General features: G+C 35.2%; 1 protein-coding gene across 1 annotated transcript; it reads right to left on the bottom strand.

Moving 5' to 3' along the window:
• Positions 1-4,265: 4,265 nt before the first annotated feature.
• Positions 4,266-19,569, bottom strand: LOC118281969 (centrosomal protein of 97 kDa). Its single transcript, XM_050695991.1, has 15 exons — positions 19,415-19,569; positions 19,188-19,345; positions 18,855-18,999; positions 17,263-17,378; positions 16,823-17,022; positions 16,122-16,205; positions 15,776-15,932; positions 15,383-15,461; positions 14,400-14,636; positions 13,775-14,321; positions 13,283-13,404; positions 12,877-12,965; positions 11,079-11,189; positions 10,282-10,379; positions 4,266-9,263 (listed from the first exon to the last, which is right to left on the bottom strand). Exons 1-15 carry the CDS (start codon positions 19,416-19,418, stop codon positions 9,140-9,142), a joined length of 2,271 nt encoding a protein of 756 aa, XP_050551948.1. The 5' UTR covers positions 19,419-19,569; the 3' UTR covers positions 4,266-9,139.
• Positions 19,570-19,853: the final 284 nt, after the last annotated feature.

Genomic DNA, 19,853 nt, shown 5'->3' with positions numbered 1-19,853 from the left:
CTGAAGAAAATCGCTATACCTACTTCAAACAAACTTATTTACTGCGAAGTATCGACGCCTCATATTCGTCCATACCTACCAGTTGACTTTCGTCGCATCGCATTCAACGCCGTGCACAATACAAGTCATCCTGGTATCCGTACTACACGCAAACTAATGCAACAACGATACTTCTGGCCGTCTATGAACATCGACATTGGTGAATGGGCAAAGTCGTGTGTCGACTGTCAACAATCAAAGATACATCGACATACGCACAGTGACGTCACACCATTCCCGCCTAGCGAGCGATTCGAACACGTACACATCGACATCGTCGGACCTCTGCCTACTTCTTCGAGCGGACATCGATACCTACTTACGATGATCGATCGCTGCACACGCTGGGCAGAAGCCGTTCCCCTGCGTGAGATATCAGCCGAAGTCGTCGCAAGGAAACTGTACGAGACCTGGATTGTACGCTTTGGTTGTCCTATCAAAGTCACTACCGACCAAGGACGACAGTTCGAGAGCGGTCTGTTTAAAAATCTCGCTCAGCTACTGGGAGTGGAACGAACCCGGACTACTGCCTACCACCCGCAGAGTAACGGGATCGTGGAACGCTGGCATCGTACGCTCAAAGCTGCGCTCATGACTCGACTCGTTGACAACAACAAGTGGTTAGTCGAGTTACCTACTGTGCTACTGGGACTACGAGCCGCCACGCGCACTGACACTAACACTAGTGCCGCACAGCTCACCTACGGACAAGCTCTAAGGCTACCCGGCGATTTCATCTCACCATCGCCTAACACGAAGATGGATAACGACTATGTGACAGACCTACATCGAGTTATCACAAGTCTAACGCCCACTTATCAGTCGCACGCTAATCGGCAGAACATCTTCGTGCATCAAGATCTACAAACTTGCAGCCACGTATTTGTACGTGAAGACGCAGTACGTAAACCACTGCAACGTCCGTACAAAGGTCCGTACCTAGTCACGAGAAGAACTGAGAAGTACTTCACACTCAGTACACCTAAAGGTACTACTAACGTGTCAATCGAGCGTCTTAAGCCAGCCTACATCACGAACTACGATCACTCAGACCACTGTGCGACACCCCCAGTTGCTACTCAAGATCAACCCTGTCTACCTACCAGCGACGTAAGAAGAACGCGGACAGGCAGAGTCGTCAAGACCCCAGTACGCTTCGCTCGGGGAGTACTGTAGCCGCACCGCACGGCTACATACCTACTTCATACCCATTACCTTACAAACCTTATATACCTTAATACCAAACCTTATACATATACCTGCAGGTTGCGATTACACTGCAGCATTTTATAACTAAGGTAAACTAAAACCTTTTCAACTATTTTCAAACAATGAAAAATACCAAACAATTTTTGCATCATTAACAGATGCTTGGTTTGGATTGGTAGGGGCGGCGCTGGCTACCCCACCAGAAAAGCCACAAGACATACAACCAATTCGCTTATAGTTCAAAGACCGATTGCAAATCTACTCTAGAGAAAAAAAAATTAACAGATGCTGCTGATATTTTCAGTATTGAAAAATTAAGTAAGTTCAAGAATTTTCAGCCAGTATGTATGGAATCAAGAACTGCACCAATATAAAGGATGCGAGATATCGCATTTATTGCTATAAGCGCTATTAATTTAATGCTATAAGCGTTGAGGTAGTCACACGAATTTAGTTTATGTAACTTTTATTTTATTTTTACAGTAAAAACTGCTAAAGCGAAATGGAAAAAATTGCGTGACAATCATCGTGACGCCATTAAACGACAAAGTGCTTCCAGAAGTGGCCAGGCGGCTAAACAAACCTGCCAATGGAAGTACCAAAAAGTAATGGAATGAAATGCAAAATAGAAAATGAACCTCAAATTTCAGGAATGATTCAGAATCAATTAGAAGCCCGAATGGTCACAAATGATACACAAATGTCAGCCCCGTCAGTTATTACACACGATCAAATGTCAAACGTGTCACAATTTCTTTGTCAGAAATAATGTTTACTATTTTGAACAACTTTATAACGTTGATTCGGTCATGAGACTCTAATTCGCTTTTATAAATAAATTGAATTGTTTACTTACTTTAGACATATTGCAAGCCTTTCTTCACTTGAAATCGATCTCCTGCAATTAGTGTCCTTCTTCTGTAAATATGGTTTAAGATGATAATGTAATTCATAGAAAAGTTTTCTTGATACCCTATATGATGTTTCGAACATTTCATCATCACACGTCTGAAAATAAGTTAAAAATTCTCCATGCACAAAATGGTACTTTATATGTTGTCGAATCCAGAATCTTGAAACTGAATAATATTTAACATGAATTTATGTTTGTTTTAGTTAAAAATGGGTCGGCCGAAAGACAAACGCGTATGGCGACATTATCACGAGCTAGCCAACAAATCGGCTAAATGCAAGTTCCGTGATAAAGTATACCGATACAGTCACTTTGCCAAAATGACTCAACATCTCGTCGCAAGTTTCAAGAGTTCACCCGTTTAAAAAAAAAATGAAAACATTGCTTTTGGAAAAGAAAGTCGTCACTGGTACGTTGGATAACATTCAGGAAGTACAAGAAGGTAGTACGAGTAATACTTCTAATGTGACAATAACTGCAGCGGGCTCAAATACGAGTATTTTACAGGAAGACGAAACACACAGCACAAATATGAATGAGAGTGACCTTGCTGTAGAGTTTTCAAAGGCAGTTTTTGTGACAGCCCCTCCATTATCAATGGTACAGCATTTTTTTTTTATGAGACATGCCGGTAATCGAGCAGACGTATTACCTGATGGTAAGCAATCCCCGCCACCCATGGACACTTGAAACACCAGAGGCTTTACAAGTGCGTTACCGGCTTTTTGGGACTTAGGAATTTAAGGGTTGTTGTTCGGGAATGGGGATGGGGAAGATTGGGAAGGGAGAATTGGGCCTCCGGTAACCTCACTCACACAACGAAACACAAACGCATCCTCTTTGGATTAGCTTTTTTGAGAAACTAAAATTTAAAATGCCGGCACTAAAAGCACTCGCAACTAAATATTTGGATCAAATTTACAATGAGATGCGAACAGAACTGAGCGAAGCGTTACAATCTGCAAGTTACCTTCATCTCCAGTGTGACGGTTGGAGGAACGTACGTACTGAAGGTATTATAAATTTTGTCATATCAATGCCACAACCAGTATTCATAAGAAGTTTGAATACGGGAACTAATCGCCACACCAGCCAATATATTGCTAATGAAATAGAAAATGTGATGAAAACATACGCTGTACATAAGTGTATTGTCCTCATAGGGGATAATGCTAAAAATATGAAGAAAGCATTTGAAATAGTTAAAAATAAATATCCACATATTACTCCACTCGGTTGTTGTGCATGTGCAACAAATGCTTTTTTTTTCAATCAAGTTATTATTTTTAAGACACTAGACATACTAACACCGACTACCTTCCGAACAAGATGACTGCTTTTTGTTTTATTAATTTAATATAAACAAAAGCAATCAAAACCTCTTTTTTCAAACAAGTTATTACTTTTCAAGTCAAGACAAAAGACATAATAACATCGACTACCTTTCAAACAAGACCACTGCTTTTTGTTTTAATAATTCAATTAATATTATATTATTTATTTATTGTTATATTAGTTGTAAGATTTTATAATGTAACTGTTTGCTGTTCCTCAAAATGAAAAATAAAATAAATAAAATAAAATACAAAAGCAATCACAATCTCTTTTTTCAAACAAGTTATTACTTTGAAGACACTAGATATAATAACATCGACTGCCTTTAGAACAAGATGACTGTTTTTTGTTTAAATAATTTAATATAAACAAAAGTAATCAAAACCTCTTTTTTCAAACAAGTAATTACTTTCAAGACAATAGACATAATAACATCGACTGCCTTTCGAACAAGATAACTGCTTTTTGTTTTAATAATTCAATTAATACAAAAGCAATCACAACCTCTTTTTTAAACAAGTTATTACTTTCAAGACACTAGATATAATAACAGACTGCCTTTAGAACAAGATGACTGCTTTTTGTTTAAATAATTTAATTAAATTTAAACAAGTAATTACTTCCAAGACATAATAACATCGACTAATTTCGATCGAGAAAAAATCAAGAAAATGACCCCGAAATGCAAAGTTTGTTCCAAAATTACAGTAAAACAACCTGAAAAATATGCATTGAAAACACCATATAAAAATAGGTAATTAAAATACGATTGAATATTTTAAAATTGTTTTATAAAACATAATAAATACAGGCTATAACGCAATGGACAACAAATAAGGTGGGAACGCAATGAAATAGAAATTACACAGGACGGCAAGTGTCTTTAGAACCCATCGATGACTTCACAACCATTTCAATCGAACATTTGGTAAAACTACAACTTCACAACTCAATCAAAGTAAAATTAGTGTCATCCGTTTTCATAGATTATTGTTATAAACCTGAATAAAAGCTAGACAAAGATTAACAGGTTGTAATCTATCTTTATTCTTTTTTTGTGCAATCAAATCCAAAAATACGAGTAAACCGATTGATTGATTATGAATGATGACTGGAATACTTGTGAAGACATCAACAGATTCAACATCAAATTATCTTATAATTATATGTATAAACGGTTAACATTCTTATTAGGCTTAATTTTATTATAACTTTCGTGAGACATAATACATTAATTATTATGTTATCGGCTTACTCAAGTAACTGTTTGACGAGGAACTCGACTAGTTTTAGTAGCAGCGCGACAATCGCCTAGTCAGGTGTCGCGGAATTCTGCACAGAATACGAGCGAGTTCCTCGTCAAACAGTTACTAGAGTAAGCCAATAACGTAATCATTAATTAAGACTCAATATTTATTTAGAGTAAAGAGCATGTTTTACTACCCTTTAAGTTAAATGAAAAATTAAAATTACGCTCACTCAGTAAACGCAGTTTCATTTCATGTCAATCAAATTAATACCAACGAATACAGTAAAACATGCTCTGAAACTTATTAAACTACGTAAAGAGAAAAGTACGTCTTGTGAAAACATTAAATGTCATGTAATGTGAAGATAAAATTAATTGCACTGACTACAATAAAATACAACGCGTTGTTAAAAATGACTAGTACTTAGTATAGGTATTGACATAACTCCCAAGTTATGACTATTTAAACTGGTTCTTACGAACAATATTTCAACTTCTTACAAGTGAGCTTGATGAATATTACAAAAACACTTTTTGTATTAATATTGTTCTAAACGTATCGTATTAACAGTATTTGTATTATGCATAATCCTCAACTCATACATATCTATCTTTACAGTCAAAATAGTCACAACTTTTACAGAAAAATTATATACAAAATACATATTATATTCAAGCGTAGAGATTCGTTAACTAGTAGACACACCCGATAAAAATAAAGAATTAAAAAAAATATCGCGACAAAAATAAAGCTCAGTAGACAAGGCATCTCAATTTTCACCTTTTATTTAATATGTACATACATAATTATAATAAAAAGTTCTTAACTATACAGTGGTACCTAGATGTCGTTTGGTTGTGACGGTTCATGAAACACGTATCATTGTTTTGCCTGAGTATCGCGGGCGCGGTCGAAATATCAAACATATGACACGACATCCCGCTACTTATACCGCGTTTGTACATGAACACACTTGGATCTCGTGTCAAATTAATGTACTCCATGTTCAAGTTTCTACTACTCGACTGCTAGCGCCAAGCTGATACTGCTTCTAGTAATTTATACCAAAATAAGTTTTCTGCTGACAAGCATTCCGTTTAATAATTAATAAAGTTTATTATTACTCGTATTACGGGCTAGACATGCGTGATGCCCTGTATTATTTGTGTATTAAAATGATTTATTGCTGAAACATAAATTGACAAATTCGAAAGTTAATTTATGTATATTATAGGTAATCCGCAAAAATATGTATCGCATCTGTTGGGTAGTACCGAAGTACATTTATGTTATACGAATGTCTTGGGCATTTTCTGACAATCAAACGTCATAAGTCACGCACATGTTTAATACCTACTTCTTCTGAGTAGACCACTTATTTTGGCATCAATTTTTTTTATCCTAGTTTTTAATTCTACTTTAAGCGATAACAGTAAAACCTCCTTAGGTATAGAAACACGTTTAAATAGATGCAAATGAACTATATTTTTCGCTTCACTTCGAAAACTTGTAAATGTGTTTTTAATAAATACTGAATTTTTATATCTTATTTAACCTATGTATAGACATATTCTAGGAATGCTCAAAATTCCTCTTTTTGTATAATTTTAATCTACATAAATATTAACATTTATGTGCCACACAATTAGAATTATACTTTTTAACACTTATTAATACTGCCCTATTAGCCGATTTGTGTACATAATATGTCTATACATCAGAGAATACATAATAACAAGTACCTAAGTTTGTCCTAAAATTGTGTATTCACTTCTATTTGCAAAATGGCAGTGAAATCAGTGCTTTGTGATCCATATAAATGATGCAACTGTACAATGTACATAGGTAATTAGGTACCGTCTTTTTAGTAAACAATGCTTGCCATAATTCAACTCTGATAAACATTTACATAAGCCGCTAAAGATATCTCGAAACACATATAAATCGCAATGTAAGTATAAAGGCAATATATCAGTAAGACTTTTAATAAAAGCATATTAAGGTGAATGTTCCAGGGTAGGCCAAAATTAAAATTTTCGTAAACATTGCAAAACACTTACGGAAATTTAAATTTCGCGGGTACCTTGGGGCATTAAGCTTAAGAACCCTTCAATTATTTATATTATACGACTTACTGCAGCACTCGAAGACATTTAATGATTACTTAAAAAATCCTTAGTAACGATTTTGTTCCGAAAACTATTGCTAAGGAGTGGGTTAACTTACCATTAAATGACTCAGAGCAAAGCAGTTAGTCGTGTCTCGTGACTTGTGTAACTGTTCGATAAAGTAAACTGGGTTTTACGCTCGCCGTGTTAGGGTTGGTTGTCGATTGACTGTTAAGTGTCCTAGCGTGGCTTGACCCGTACAACCTAATTAATTAAATGTCTCATAATATCAAAATCATTTCGTTTCAAAATCAACAACCACGCCTACTATTAAGCATACCTATTTACATTTATCAGAATGTTAAAATATAATATGCATTATATTATTAATCAACAGATTACTATATTATCAACCAACATATTTTGTTTAATGTATAACACCGACGAAACGAATAAAATTATTTTACTATGTCGTTTGTCGTCTGTCATCTACAAATTCCACATCTAATATAATTCAAAAATAGTTTTTGTTTAAAACATGATTAGATAGTAAACACTAAACAAGAATCCAATAGAATCGTAAAAATAATAATATTAGAAGTTACCTGCCTAATATTTTTGTAACTTGTATAATTATACATAAACATTACATGACCTAAAAATAAATTAACAATCGGCAAGGATGTCAGCAAATGACAAAATCGAAAATGTAAATGCTCCATGTAATTGATATTGTGCAGTAAAGTGATTGTATGTCGTATCCAACTAGCTTAACCAGCTATTTAATTAACGTCCTAGCGTGTTTAATAAGGAGCTGCGGACAACGTAAAAGGTTACCGGGACTCCGGCTCAAAGCAGAAAAAGGACCGGGGTGGTTTTTAAATCAGTATGAGTCTGTCTCATACAAGGCGGGAAAAAGGCGTGATAAATAAATGATATCACAATGATGGTGATTCGATTTATGTGCTGGTCGCTGTTCAAACCTAACCAAACGTAACATTCTGGTAACAACATCCTTCGACTCACGGCCTGACAGAGAAATTCAGTCGTTAAATCAAACAGCTAATCATTTAGACCGGCATTTAAATGGCTAATTAAGCTAATTAACTACGACATATACATTTAAAGTGGCAGGAAGGTATGTAAAACTTCAAGAATGCATCAACGTTAGCTGCGGGAAGTATTACTTAGCGATCAAAAGGCTAAGGCATATGCTCCATTTTAAAGTAGCCAGTTTTGCAACAAATGCCTGTTCTGACAAGAACGGTTGAATACATATTTTCTTAAAACGAACGTTTAGGGTTTATATTACATACACCAACACTTAAGCCTTATCTTACATCTAAATAAACAAATTGTCATTATTAATTTCCAAGCAGTCTAATTCCCTTGATAGTTTTATAGTATAAATTATTTTAGTGTCTTTGTAGGAAATTGTTTTAGTTTTTGTCTTTTATAATACCATCAAACTCTTTGGTTTATACCATTAACAACTCGACATCAATGAATTGTGCCCATTTTTAGTGATAGCAACTATATCTTCCAGCAAACTGTATACAGGCTGTTACAAAAATAAAATAACGTTAAAATAATAAATAGGTTCTTAAAAGATCGGTTTTGCTTCTTATAAACCATAATTTAACTATCAAATTACACAATATCACCCTAATTACTTAACAAGCCCACTTTACAGACCAAGCTTTGCTTTAGTGTACAACGAATATTATACCTTACATCTAATGTGAATAGTTCCAATTTGTATTATTTCGAGACCAACGCATTTTTCTATTAAGGTTAACTTTAAAGAAAAACTGATGCGGATTGTCACAAAATAATGTTATTATACCATGTCAAAGAGATGATACACATTTGCTTAAATTGTATGTCATAAATAATTGTTCCCTTTTTTATGGAATAGCTATAACAGATAAGTTGCTGAGCTGCACAATATCTCCGTAGTAATAAATAAGGAATCTTGAATCTTTTAGATATACATAACAATACCGCGTCAACATCTTTAAAAGTGTAATAAAGAACATACTGGTTACGCGTATAGAAGTAAGATATAGCAACGCTTATAAATAAATAAGTAAAACATTGATGCTAATAAATAATTATTGTTAACTGATACTCGGGGATAAATTATACAAGTAGATAAAAATTGACGGTATATGAAGATTATATACTATTTTAAAGTGTACCATCTCCCGAACATGCCTAAGCAGTATCTGCAGAGTATCAACTTCAATGTAGAAGTGATTCTCAATACATACTTGGTGGTGGTATCAGTCGGCGATGACGTCACACGCCCTCGTATCAGCGTCCACTTCGTTAGTTCCTGCTGCCTGCTCTTCTATGACGGACTCGGTTCGCTCTATGCCAAGAGCGGCCGTTTCGTTCGATTTTTCTCTGTAACATTTATTTACTAATGTAAGGGTACGCGTCTCCAGGTCCGCATCGTACGCACCGCACGCAACGAATTTTAATTTGTCTTGTATAGAAACTCATACAACTGCGTCCACTGATCCGTATCGTACGGACCGCATCATCAGCAATGCCTACATGCGAAACGTACTGATGACGTGATACGGAATGCGTACTATGCGTACGATACTGGCCTTTGGACGCTTATCTTAATCGATCATAATATTGATAAAAGTACAATAAAAAAAAAACATTTATTAAATAATCAGGTATAGTACTAAATATATCGATTCACTCACGGACCTCATGAGCAACGTGCGCGGACGCGCCTCGTTAGCTGCGGACGCGTACGCTGCTCATTAGAAAGTCCCTCTGTGACTCAAAACTAGTAGAGCTTTTCTCAGTATATTTACGTGATTAAACCACTAATTGTTTTAGTTAATTTAGATAGAATAAGGTTATGTATACACGATACATATCAAGCTATGGAAAACTAGTATAAACTGACTGTTGAATGTGCGAAAAGATGATACAAAGCGAGACTTTCATAAATTGATTTTGCATAACTCGGTGAGTAGCCGTGTTGACTACTACAGTGTACTACTGTATGATATGTACATGATTTCTTGCTAATTGGTGGACCTATGTACTTATGAGTACATTAAGTTAGTAACTTATCTAATTAGACTACAAGGTTGGCACGGTGGCTGGGCAGCTGGCTGCCGTGCAACGTGTAGCGGGTTCGATTCCCGCACGGAGCAACTCTTTTTATGATTCACAAATTGTTGTTTCGGGTCTGGGTGTCATGTGCATGTGAAATTGTATGTTTGTAAACGCACCCACGATACAGGAGAAAATCCTAGTGAGCGGCAACGTTTTAAAAAAAAACTTATCTAATGTGAAAAGCAAATGTGGAGTACTCTTACTTCCGAAATGAATCACCTATCTCAAAATCGATATCCGAAAAACGTCCTTAATCGGAGTGTATATTATTAGAACTCACGAGTGTTCCCTGTCCCTGACAGGTATGGCGGCGGGCGGGTCGCGGGCTCCGCTCAGCGACAGAGACTGCGGCCGCCGTAACCACGTGCAGCGTTCTTCCTGTATATTATAAGATAAAACGTCAATTACCTTTACACACCATCATACATATATGGAAGACATCTAACTGCCGTACTCAGAGACGTTTAATGATTACTTAAAGTATTCCTTTAACGATTTTGTTCCGAAAACATTTGCTAAGAACTTGTTTAAGTAACCATTTAATGACTCTTGAGTACGGCAGTAATTATGGCCGAATGTTTGACAAGCGATATCTCTATACGTATGCCTGTTTTCCTAATTTTTAAGTAACGCTTAAGTAAGGTAAGTGATTTTAACATAATTTTTGTTTTAATCAAACTTTAAGTGACATATAACAGTACAAGTAAGGGGTTAGTTTAGGTGCCACGTCACGCTAAGTGACTTTTAATCAAGTGACAGTTTAGGGGTGATTGATGAAAACGATCATAGTATTAGTTTAGATATAGTTCACAGATGTGCGTCGAAGGAATGTGACAATACCGCACAACTGGCATAATTGTGAGCACTCGCTCATCGATCGATCTGATAAAAAATTACTTATGACACTTCGCACGTTTGTAATGGTCCAACTGTAGACGTCAATCTCAGTTAAGTCACCAACAGTTTATCCTTGCGTACCTAACGTAAGCTACAGCGGATCCTAACGTTACAAGGTTCATTCAAAATAATATTGTAATTGATTAATATGTAATAAGTTACTTAGGAGAAAGGGCTCACCTGCGGAGTGATTACTGCCGTGATATCGGTCTGAGTGCCAACCGGCTCTGCGTGGTTTTTGCTCGAAACTGCCTTCAACACCTCCTGCATACAGCCTTGCAGTTCTGCCACCTAATAACAGACATCACTGTAATATATTATTATGTTCGCAGTATAAAGAAACGCCTTCGATTGACGAGCATGTATGAAGAGATAGTATATACGACTATGTACGACGTATAAAGCGAAAACGGTAGGTATGCCAGAATGGTGTCATTTGGCGTTCTGTCTCATAAATATAAGATATGAAACTTATATGGAATAAAAGACCCAATTACTCTTGAAGTAGTACATTATTACGTAACATGTACAATTGTACATCTTTATATACAATGTGATAGGGGCGAGACTTCTAACCCGTTAAGGCTGAATACTACATCTAATTGTATCGACAAAAAAAATATGGGGGCTTGAACCCCCAATTAAAAATATTGAAATATAGCGATTTTTTCGGTAAAAATTATTCAGAAATTATTTTTTTTCTCACCAAAACATTATCAAACATATGAAAAAAGTAATGAATTAGTTAGCCAAGGTTATTAGCTACCGTTTGTCGTTTTTTTTTTTGTTTCTACGACGCATACAACCTTTGATATCAAAAAAAGTAAAAAAAATATTAAAATAGCCATAATTTTTAGAGGGAGGGGATTCGACCCCTTCGACCCCCGACTTTTGTCGATAAAATTAGATGTAGTACTCAGCCTTAACGGGTTAGAAGTCTCACCCCTATCACATTGTATATAATTCTTCTGTACGTGTGTATGTCACTGAACTCCTCTTAAACGACTAGACGGATTTTGATGAAACTTTTTGTGTGTGTTCAAGAGGATCTGAGAATGGTTTAGATTCACAATTTTGTCCGCTGGACAATGTTTTTTTAATTAATTTTTAATTTATTAGTAGTTGTTGATTTTGGAATGTTTTACATCGGATCCGACGGACGGCGCTACCATCGCAGTGTCAAATATTAATGACGTTAGATATTGTCATAACATTTGAATAATAATTTTCATCAAAAAGGTCCAGAATGTTTTAGCTTATTAAAAAAAGAATAAAATTTTCAAATTAACGTGTAGACAGGACAACGTCTGTCGGGTCCGCTAGTACAGTATATAAAACGTTCTCGTCATTCCTGTTCACCATTGGGATCATCATCAGCCTATAAGTATCCGCTCCTGAGCTAAGGCCTCTTCTCACTCGGAGAGAGAATCAGTTATAATTTGTCTCTCCTTTAATATATCACCTGTTTGGTTAAGAAACGAACTGTCTGAATCTGTATAATTATATTAAGACAGATTAAAAAATAACCACTACGCTACACTATACTACACAATACACTGCTTTTGCGTTACGTTTTACTTTTTTCATGATATAAGCCGGTAAATGAGCAGATGAATCACCTGGCCTGATAATAAGTAATTGCCGCCGCCTATGGACACGAAACACCAGAAAGCGTTACAAGTGCGTTGCCGGTTTTTTGGGGTTAGGAATTTAATGGTTATTGGGAATTCGATTCAGAAGATTGGCAAGAGTAGTAATTGAGCGCGCCTTCAAACAAAACACTGATGTAAAACCTATTTTTCGTCAGTTATGTTATTAGTCCTTTGTAATAGACATAGAACGTCACGAATAGATTACATCTTAAAAAAATGTTGATATGTTTGGTACTCATTCGCGTCAAATCGACTCAAGTCTATATACTATTTTTTACGTACCTTAGCCGAAATAGGTAATAATAATTGCTGAATACATTACATACCTGCGCTTGTAGGCTGAAACATGTCTCGGATAACTGCCGCAATGCGTCTGTGTTGTCATCGGACTCCGATAACCGCTGCTTCTGGTTGTCTGGAAAACAATATTGAAACATCTAAATTGAACCATTTAAAAATATTGGACGTTTTCTATATTATACACTAGGCACTCCCGCGCGGTTTCACCCGCTCTGTTCAGTCTCTATTGGTCATAGCGTGATGTTTTATAGCCTTCCTCGATAAATGCTGCTCATGAATATGTGCCTCTAGGATGGCTTGAAACTAGTCGAGTTCCTCGTCAAACAGTTACGTGAGTAAGCCGATAACATAATAATAAACAAACAAACTCTCCAGCTTTATATATTAGTATAGAGTATAGATAAGCCATTATATCTACATGTACAAACTCACCAGCTGCCTGTAGGGTGGAGACTTTCTTCCACAAAGCGTTAATAGCTTGCATCTGGAGCTGTTGAATTTTTCGCTCAGACTCCAACGCGGCTTTCGTAGCCTCCATGTCGCATGTCAACCTCCTGGTATTATAAAACACAGATTATACAAAATACAGGGTTATTTTATACAAAGTAACGACCTCGCATGACATTAAAGACCTCGGAAAGTTAGATTTTTGACCTATTTGTCACTGTTCATATAAAAAAGATAACGTAAAATCACTACTGTTTGAGTAATAAATCCAAGTAAGCCATGAAAGGAGGGAGGTTAGCTAATCATATATTTGCATAATTGATACAATACATCATATATTTGCATAATTGATACATTATTACACAAACGGTGAAAAGTGGGTGTACATTGTATAGCAGTATTACGTGCCGTAATGTCCACCTCTGCCTACCCCTTCGTGAATAAAAGGCGTGACGCTGCATATAATATAATACTAACTGTATATGCTGTCGAGCTCGCGCCGCTTGTATGGCGTGCAGTATCCTGAGCGTGTCCTTGTTCAAGTTCCTACTTCTGTAGCCTCTCCACATTTTCTGTATAGTGACCGCGGCCATTGATTCCACACTCATCTTCTTCTGCCGTCGTTGGTTCGAAGGCAACTTCATCATGTCCGCGCCGAGTTGCTCAGACTCATTTGTAATCCCATTAAGTTTCTTTTCCTCATTCTTTACTTCTACTTTTGATAAGCTGCCTTTTCTTTGCTCCATTCTAGTTTTAAGTTTGGGCGATGAAGTAGCACTCTTTGGTAATTTCGGGGATCCTTTCATGTTTTTCGCGTGCCTTGGTTTGTCATCGTGGATACTGCTGTTACTGGACTGTGAGGAAGTGTTGGAAACACTGTGCACAGAGTTGTTTGTCTTTGGTATAGATCTTTGGATGTCGTAAATCGGGTCCTGGTAGTCGGGACTCATGAGAGATTCAGGTACAGGCACCATTTTCGATGCAGCTTCTAATGAATGATTCACTGGCTTTGGTTGTGGTATTTCTGTGAACGAAGTTAGTTTGTGAGTTTAGAATAGAATCAATAGAATACATTAATATTAGTATATTTTGCTAAATATACCTTGAACTTTTTCTTTTTCCTTTTCCTTTTCTCTAGCGCTGTCTCTTTTTTCCGTTGCGTACATGGTAGAGGGGGAGTCGAAGCTCTGGCTCATGGCGGTGGGAATGCCGGATAATTCTCCACAGAGTGAGGAAGACATCTGATGTAAAGGAGACGAGGACTTGGTCATAGCTGCATGATAACTCGAAGTGAGCCGGTCGGGCGACCGACCCATGTGCCGCGGCGTGGATATCCTAGCTGCAACATATTTATCTGTTAATTAAACATCGCGCCTACTAACTTTACTATTAAAAATGTAATTATTATTATCGAACCATTTATAGCACAATTATAAACTAAATAAAATATTATAAATAGAGTACCTAATTGTTATATAGATATATGTTTTCAGGCATCGCAAAGGTCCAGTAGAAGGAGCAATAAACTCTTTACAGAAAATGTAATAATGTGAAGATTTTTCGAGAATCAAGTTCATTAATTAAACCAGTTATAATACTTGTAATTCTCGTTCATAGTTCGCACATTCCTCCAATACATATTTTCTATAGAAACGTATTTCAATTAAGATTCCAAACATTCTCCACATAACACACTCTTTTGATGATTTGTTTACTTTAAACGTCGTCTTCTCAACTTAGTATGTAAGTATTTTAGATCGGACCTTCACATGGTTAATTTTTTTTATGACAAGGCCGGCAAACGACTTAGCGAGTCACTTGATGGTAAGCAATCGACACCTTCCATGGACAACTATAACACCAGAGGAGTTACGAGTGCGTTACCGGCCTTTTAGGGAAACCTACCTATCTACCTAAACTACTGACCTGATTTGTCGAGAGGAAACCTAAACTTGCTATATTATTAAATAGATTATACTCTGAAATAAAATTGAATACTTTATATCCCGAGAACGCAGGCAAAGCCGCTGGCCTAAAAGATAGTATGTATTGTATTACATAAGTACATAGTAAATAAGTACTTACATTGCATTCTCGGTGACTGCAACTTGGGCTTTAACGGACTGTGTGTCTGATCTTTCAACTGCTGCTGGTGATGCTGCGCCTGCAAACATTATACATTGTTACACAACCCGAGAACACGACAGCTATATAATAAAGTTAAACGGGATGAATAGAATTCAAAGGGTGGTAGATACGGGAATGGAGTGAATAGATGTAAGAACATTTTCCCAACATTTATACACCCCTCTTCTGTATCTATTCACACCTTGAATTCCCTTAATAAGGCAAAGGGAATATTTTCACGTTCCACGTTTACTTCAACGAAAAGTTCAGTAAATATTACAAATATTGCCTTTACCTTATAAAGGGATAGGTATGTTTGCCATCTAACCTAATTTACAAAACGTAGCTTACTTTGCTTAATATAAGACGTAATTTCCTCTGGTCTTCCGTTTCCAAGGCGTCGGCGGTGAGAGGACAGGTAGACGCCAAATATTCACACAACTCTTGGTGTTGCCCCGCGTGGTAGTGTCGCCCTTTCCCTTGACTGTACAACCACTCCGCTTTTAGGCTGAAAAAGATTATAAATTTTAATTGTTTTAGGAAATAATAATCTAATATAATCACAAGTTAAATTACTTTATAGAAAACTATTCGTTAATAAATTCTTTAGAAATATGTCTTTCGATGAAAGATATTCAGTAACACTTTTTTTGTACAAAAGCTTCATCGGTATTAACCTTGAAGAATAAAATATTACCTTTCTATAGCGCTGACGACAAAGCCATCAATAGACTTCACACTCATTATCCAGTTGAGGACAAATGGTCTGTAATCAAATCCTCTGTTTGGCGAGTCAAGGATCAAATAATATTTAATATTTATACCTCTATAATTAACATTAGAACTTAAGACGACGAACTTATTTACTATGTTTATTTATGTCTATGAGTTTCCAATCACGATCACGGATCATCTGTGGTAAACATCCTGTCTTAAGTTCTAATGTTAGTGTAAGTGACCAGGTCAGTTTAACCGATTCGTTGCGACGCCCATTTTGGTGCACTTTTATGCGTGGCGACGAACAAATATTTCGTGACACGACAGTCGTGTCAAGCGCCATATCAGTTGATGACACGCCTATTGTGCCATCAGCCATGTACAGAATAAAATGTTCTTTTTTCTTGTTTACCCTTGAATTGTATTCAGTCGACTTCCAAAATCGAAAGTAAACGGTCAAACGCGTTTCGTGTCATTTAAAAATGACACGAAACGCGTGTCATACGCCATATGTAAAAAAATTGGATGGCACGTCTGTCGTGCCATCCGCAACGAATCGGTTAAAAACTTATACCTTTAGAATTACTTACTAAGTTTAAACATGAAATATACGCGACATCACACTGACTTTTAACGCAAAAGATCACACTTCAAACTAATTCTCATTGATAAAAAGGATACAATTTGTCTTTGCCAGCCATCGCAACACATGGATTGCCTTGTATTGAGAAGCTCTCGAGTTTGTTCAAATGCACCAAATGACTGATCTCATTCAAATCCTGGATACTGTTGTGAGCAAGTCCTAGGTGCTCCAAGTGTGATGGAAGGTAGCGATCACATTGTCGCAGATCTGATATCTTGTTTCTTTCTAGATTCAAGTGCTGAAGTAGAGAATTATTTTACATTAAAATTAAGGGCCTGTTTAACAACATCTGGATAACCATGATGTATGAGGTAATTTGATTTAAGACTGTGACATATATGAACTGTCAGTCATATAAGTTTATTGGGTAGGTAGTCAGTCATATGAAGCATACTTGTACCCAACACCTTTGTGTTGGAACACTTACAAAAGTAGGTACTTTATTTATATGGTAAATTAGACATTCAGAGACACTCACCTTCAAACTCTTCAAGTAAGATATATCAGCTATAAAAGAAATTTGATTGTTGGACAAATCCAAGTGTTCCAAGTGCATGTTGTGATTCAAATGTTCTATTGATTTTATATTGTTTCCTGAAATAGGGAGATATAGGGTTAGGTTTGAGCAAAAATATTATATTATTATTATAAGTTTAAAAATTGTTAAACTAACAGATAAACATAAAAAGGTCTATAATCAAACAGACAACAAAGTACTATAATAACACTAGTATTTTGCATATATTTAAGACCCGCCTAACTTGAACAAAGAACTAAGAATTTTTATATTATTTTAATTAGTTACAATTATTATAAATAGGACTTAATTTCTCCTTTTCCATACTTTTACTATTTATTTTCTTAGCATCTTACACAATCAAATCATACACTTAGAACATGATTAAATAAAATCAAGGTAGTATATTAATGAGGTATTATTACTTCAATGACAGTAAACATTTTAACACCTTTGTATGATCTCATAATATTATGACCGAGACCTTTATCTGTGATGATCTCATTGGATGGTTTAAAAATATCTAAATGCATGTCATCAATCTTCATCTTATAATCAAGTAGAAAAGTATTCTATTTACTTTATTACAAATAAGGATAAGGATACAATTGGTATAAGTAATGCTTTTTTTTCTGATTATGTTTACTGTGAACTATTAAAATATTTACAAGTTAATATTTAACCAACTTAAAAAAAGGAGGAGGGTCTCAATTCTACTGTATATATGTTCTTTTTTATGTTTGTTATATTTAAACTCATCTTAACATATTAATATCAAGCAATAACTAGTTTTTACTATCTATTCTGTTTTGTCCTCAGTGATTTGAGTTCACATTCATTTTCTTATTCAACATAATAACCGAGATTCCATACCATATACCATATTAGTGAAACTAGACATATTTAACATAGCATAAATAATATATGAGTGCAATATGTTTTCATTGTTGACTTATTTACAATTTTATGCCATTAACTTGATAAATGTTAGCTTTAAGTTAGACATTACTACGGGTCCTCTGATATTAATTTGTATATTAAGTGGCTAATCCTACTAATAAATAATAGTTATAAATGAGAAAGTTTGGGAGGATGTATAGGTGTATGTTTGTAACTTTTCATGAAAAAACTACTGAATATTCTGACAGAGATAGATTAAAGTTTCTAGACTTTGTAAACATAGAGTAATTTTTATTTTGCCCGTATATCGTGAATATTAAATAGGTTGATTAATTGAATCATTATTAATTACTAATACATTTTGTAAGTTAAAAATCCAGAACTCTAAAACCTAATTACATACTTTATGTAATGTATATAATGTGTATTTCAATAGTTATTCTGTAATTGTCTTTGGGTCACTAAAATCTTACAATTTTATTAGACAGAACCACAAATAATTAAATTTACAAATATAATTTCAAGACCGTCACTTGAAAAATCTTCAACTACTTAAATCTAAATTCTGAACTATGTATAGATTCTATTTGTTTATGTGTAAATGTTTAAATGCCTTGAAATAGCAATAGAAATAATGAGATGTACAAGCTTACCTGCAAGCTTCAGTACTTTTAAATAAATCAGGTCTTTGAGACCCTCTATCTGCAGTATGCCGTTGTTATTCAAAGCTAGGATTCGAATGTTCGTCAACCGGGATACGCCATGCATGCGTAACAGGAAATTGTTGCAAATTGATAACTACAAAACAAAAACAATATGTTTATCTCTGATCTCTATCAAGTGTACAATAAATTATCATGCATAACTAAAATGATTTCTTCACTAAACATGAGAACATTAAATGTTATTTTAACGTAAAATTTTAAAATACGTGACTGAAAATTAAAAATATTTTGGTAGTGGACATAAAAAATTAGGTGTCTTACGTTTTCGACACGATTATATGTGTCAATATTATCTAGTCTCTGCAACTCATTTTGGTCGAGGATTAAATTAATAATCGTCTTGGATTCCTCTGCGGGCGCTTTCTCTATTTTCTTCAACCCACGCCTCGAAAGGTCGACGGTTTCATTTTTTGCTTCATCTACAAACAAATAATAAGAACGAACAATTGTGCTAATATAATATTCACATCTTGATTTGCTATACTTACCCATTTTCAAACTAATAGGACATCTTAATTTAAATATTATTGAAAAAGATTCAAGCAAAGCAAATTCCCAACAAAATCAACATTCATAAATTGACGTTCATAACTTGTGTTATTTCAAATTAAAGCAAATACTAAAAGAACTCAATCATCAATTTAATTCCAATTAGAAATAATAGAGGGATTTAATGTTTAACAAAATTTATTTTTCGACTGTGTTTAATTATTTAAGAAAAGTAAAATAATAATTAATATTACGCCACGCCTAAATCTCCTTAATTTAAGGATATAGGTACTGGTTTTCGAACGTAACCCAAACGAACCAGTTGACGTGAATAGTGATGTTCGCTGTTGACTAAAGTTATTAGTTAGTCGAATAATTATGTGAGATGGTTTTAACTAAGCTTGCGACATTTGTTGTCAGAAGGCATTTTATATTGAA

The sequence above is a fragment of the Spodoptera frugiperda genome, chromosome 9 (assembly GCF_023101765.2).
Source record: "Spodoptera frugiperda isolate SF20-4 chromosome 9, AGI-APGP_CSIRO_Sfru_2.0, whole genome shotgun sequence".
NCBI lineage: Eukaryota > Metazoa > Arthropoda > Insecta > Lepidoptera > Noctuidae > Spodoptera > Spodoptera frugiperda.
This window is presented reverse-complemented; position numbering and strand designations above follow the sequence as displayed.

Excerpts from the sequence above, each read along its gene's own strand:
- LOC118281969 (XM_050695991.1), bottom strand. Across the intron at positions 17,023-17,262 it reads CTTACTTGAAGAGTTTGAAG|CACTTGAATCTAGAAAGAAA; the intron begins GTGAGTGTCTCT and ends TCTCTACTTCAG. Across the intron at positions 14,637-15,382 it reads GCAGTCACCGAGAATGCAAT|CTAGGATATCCACGCCGCGG; the intron begins GTAAGTACTTAT and ends AATATGTTGCAG.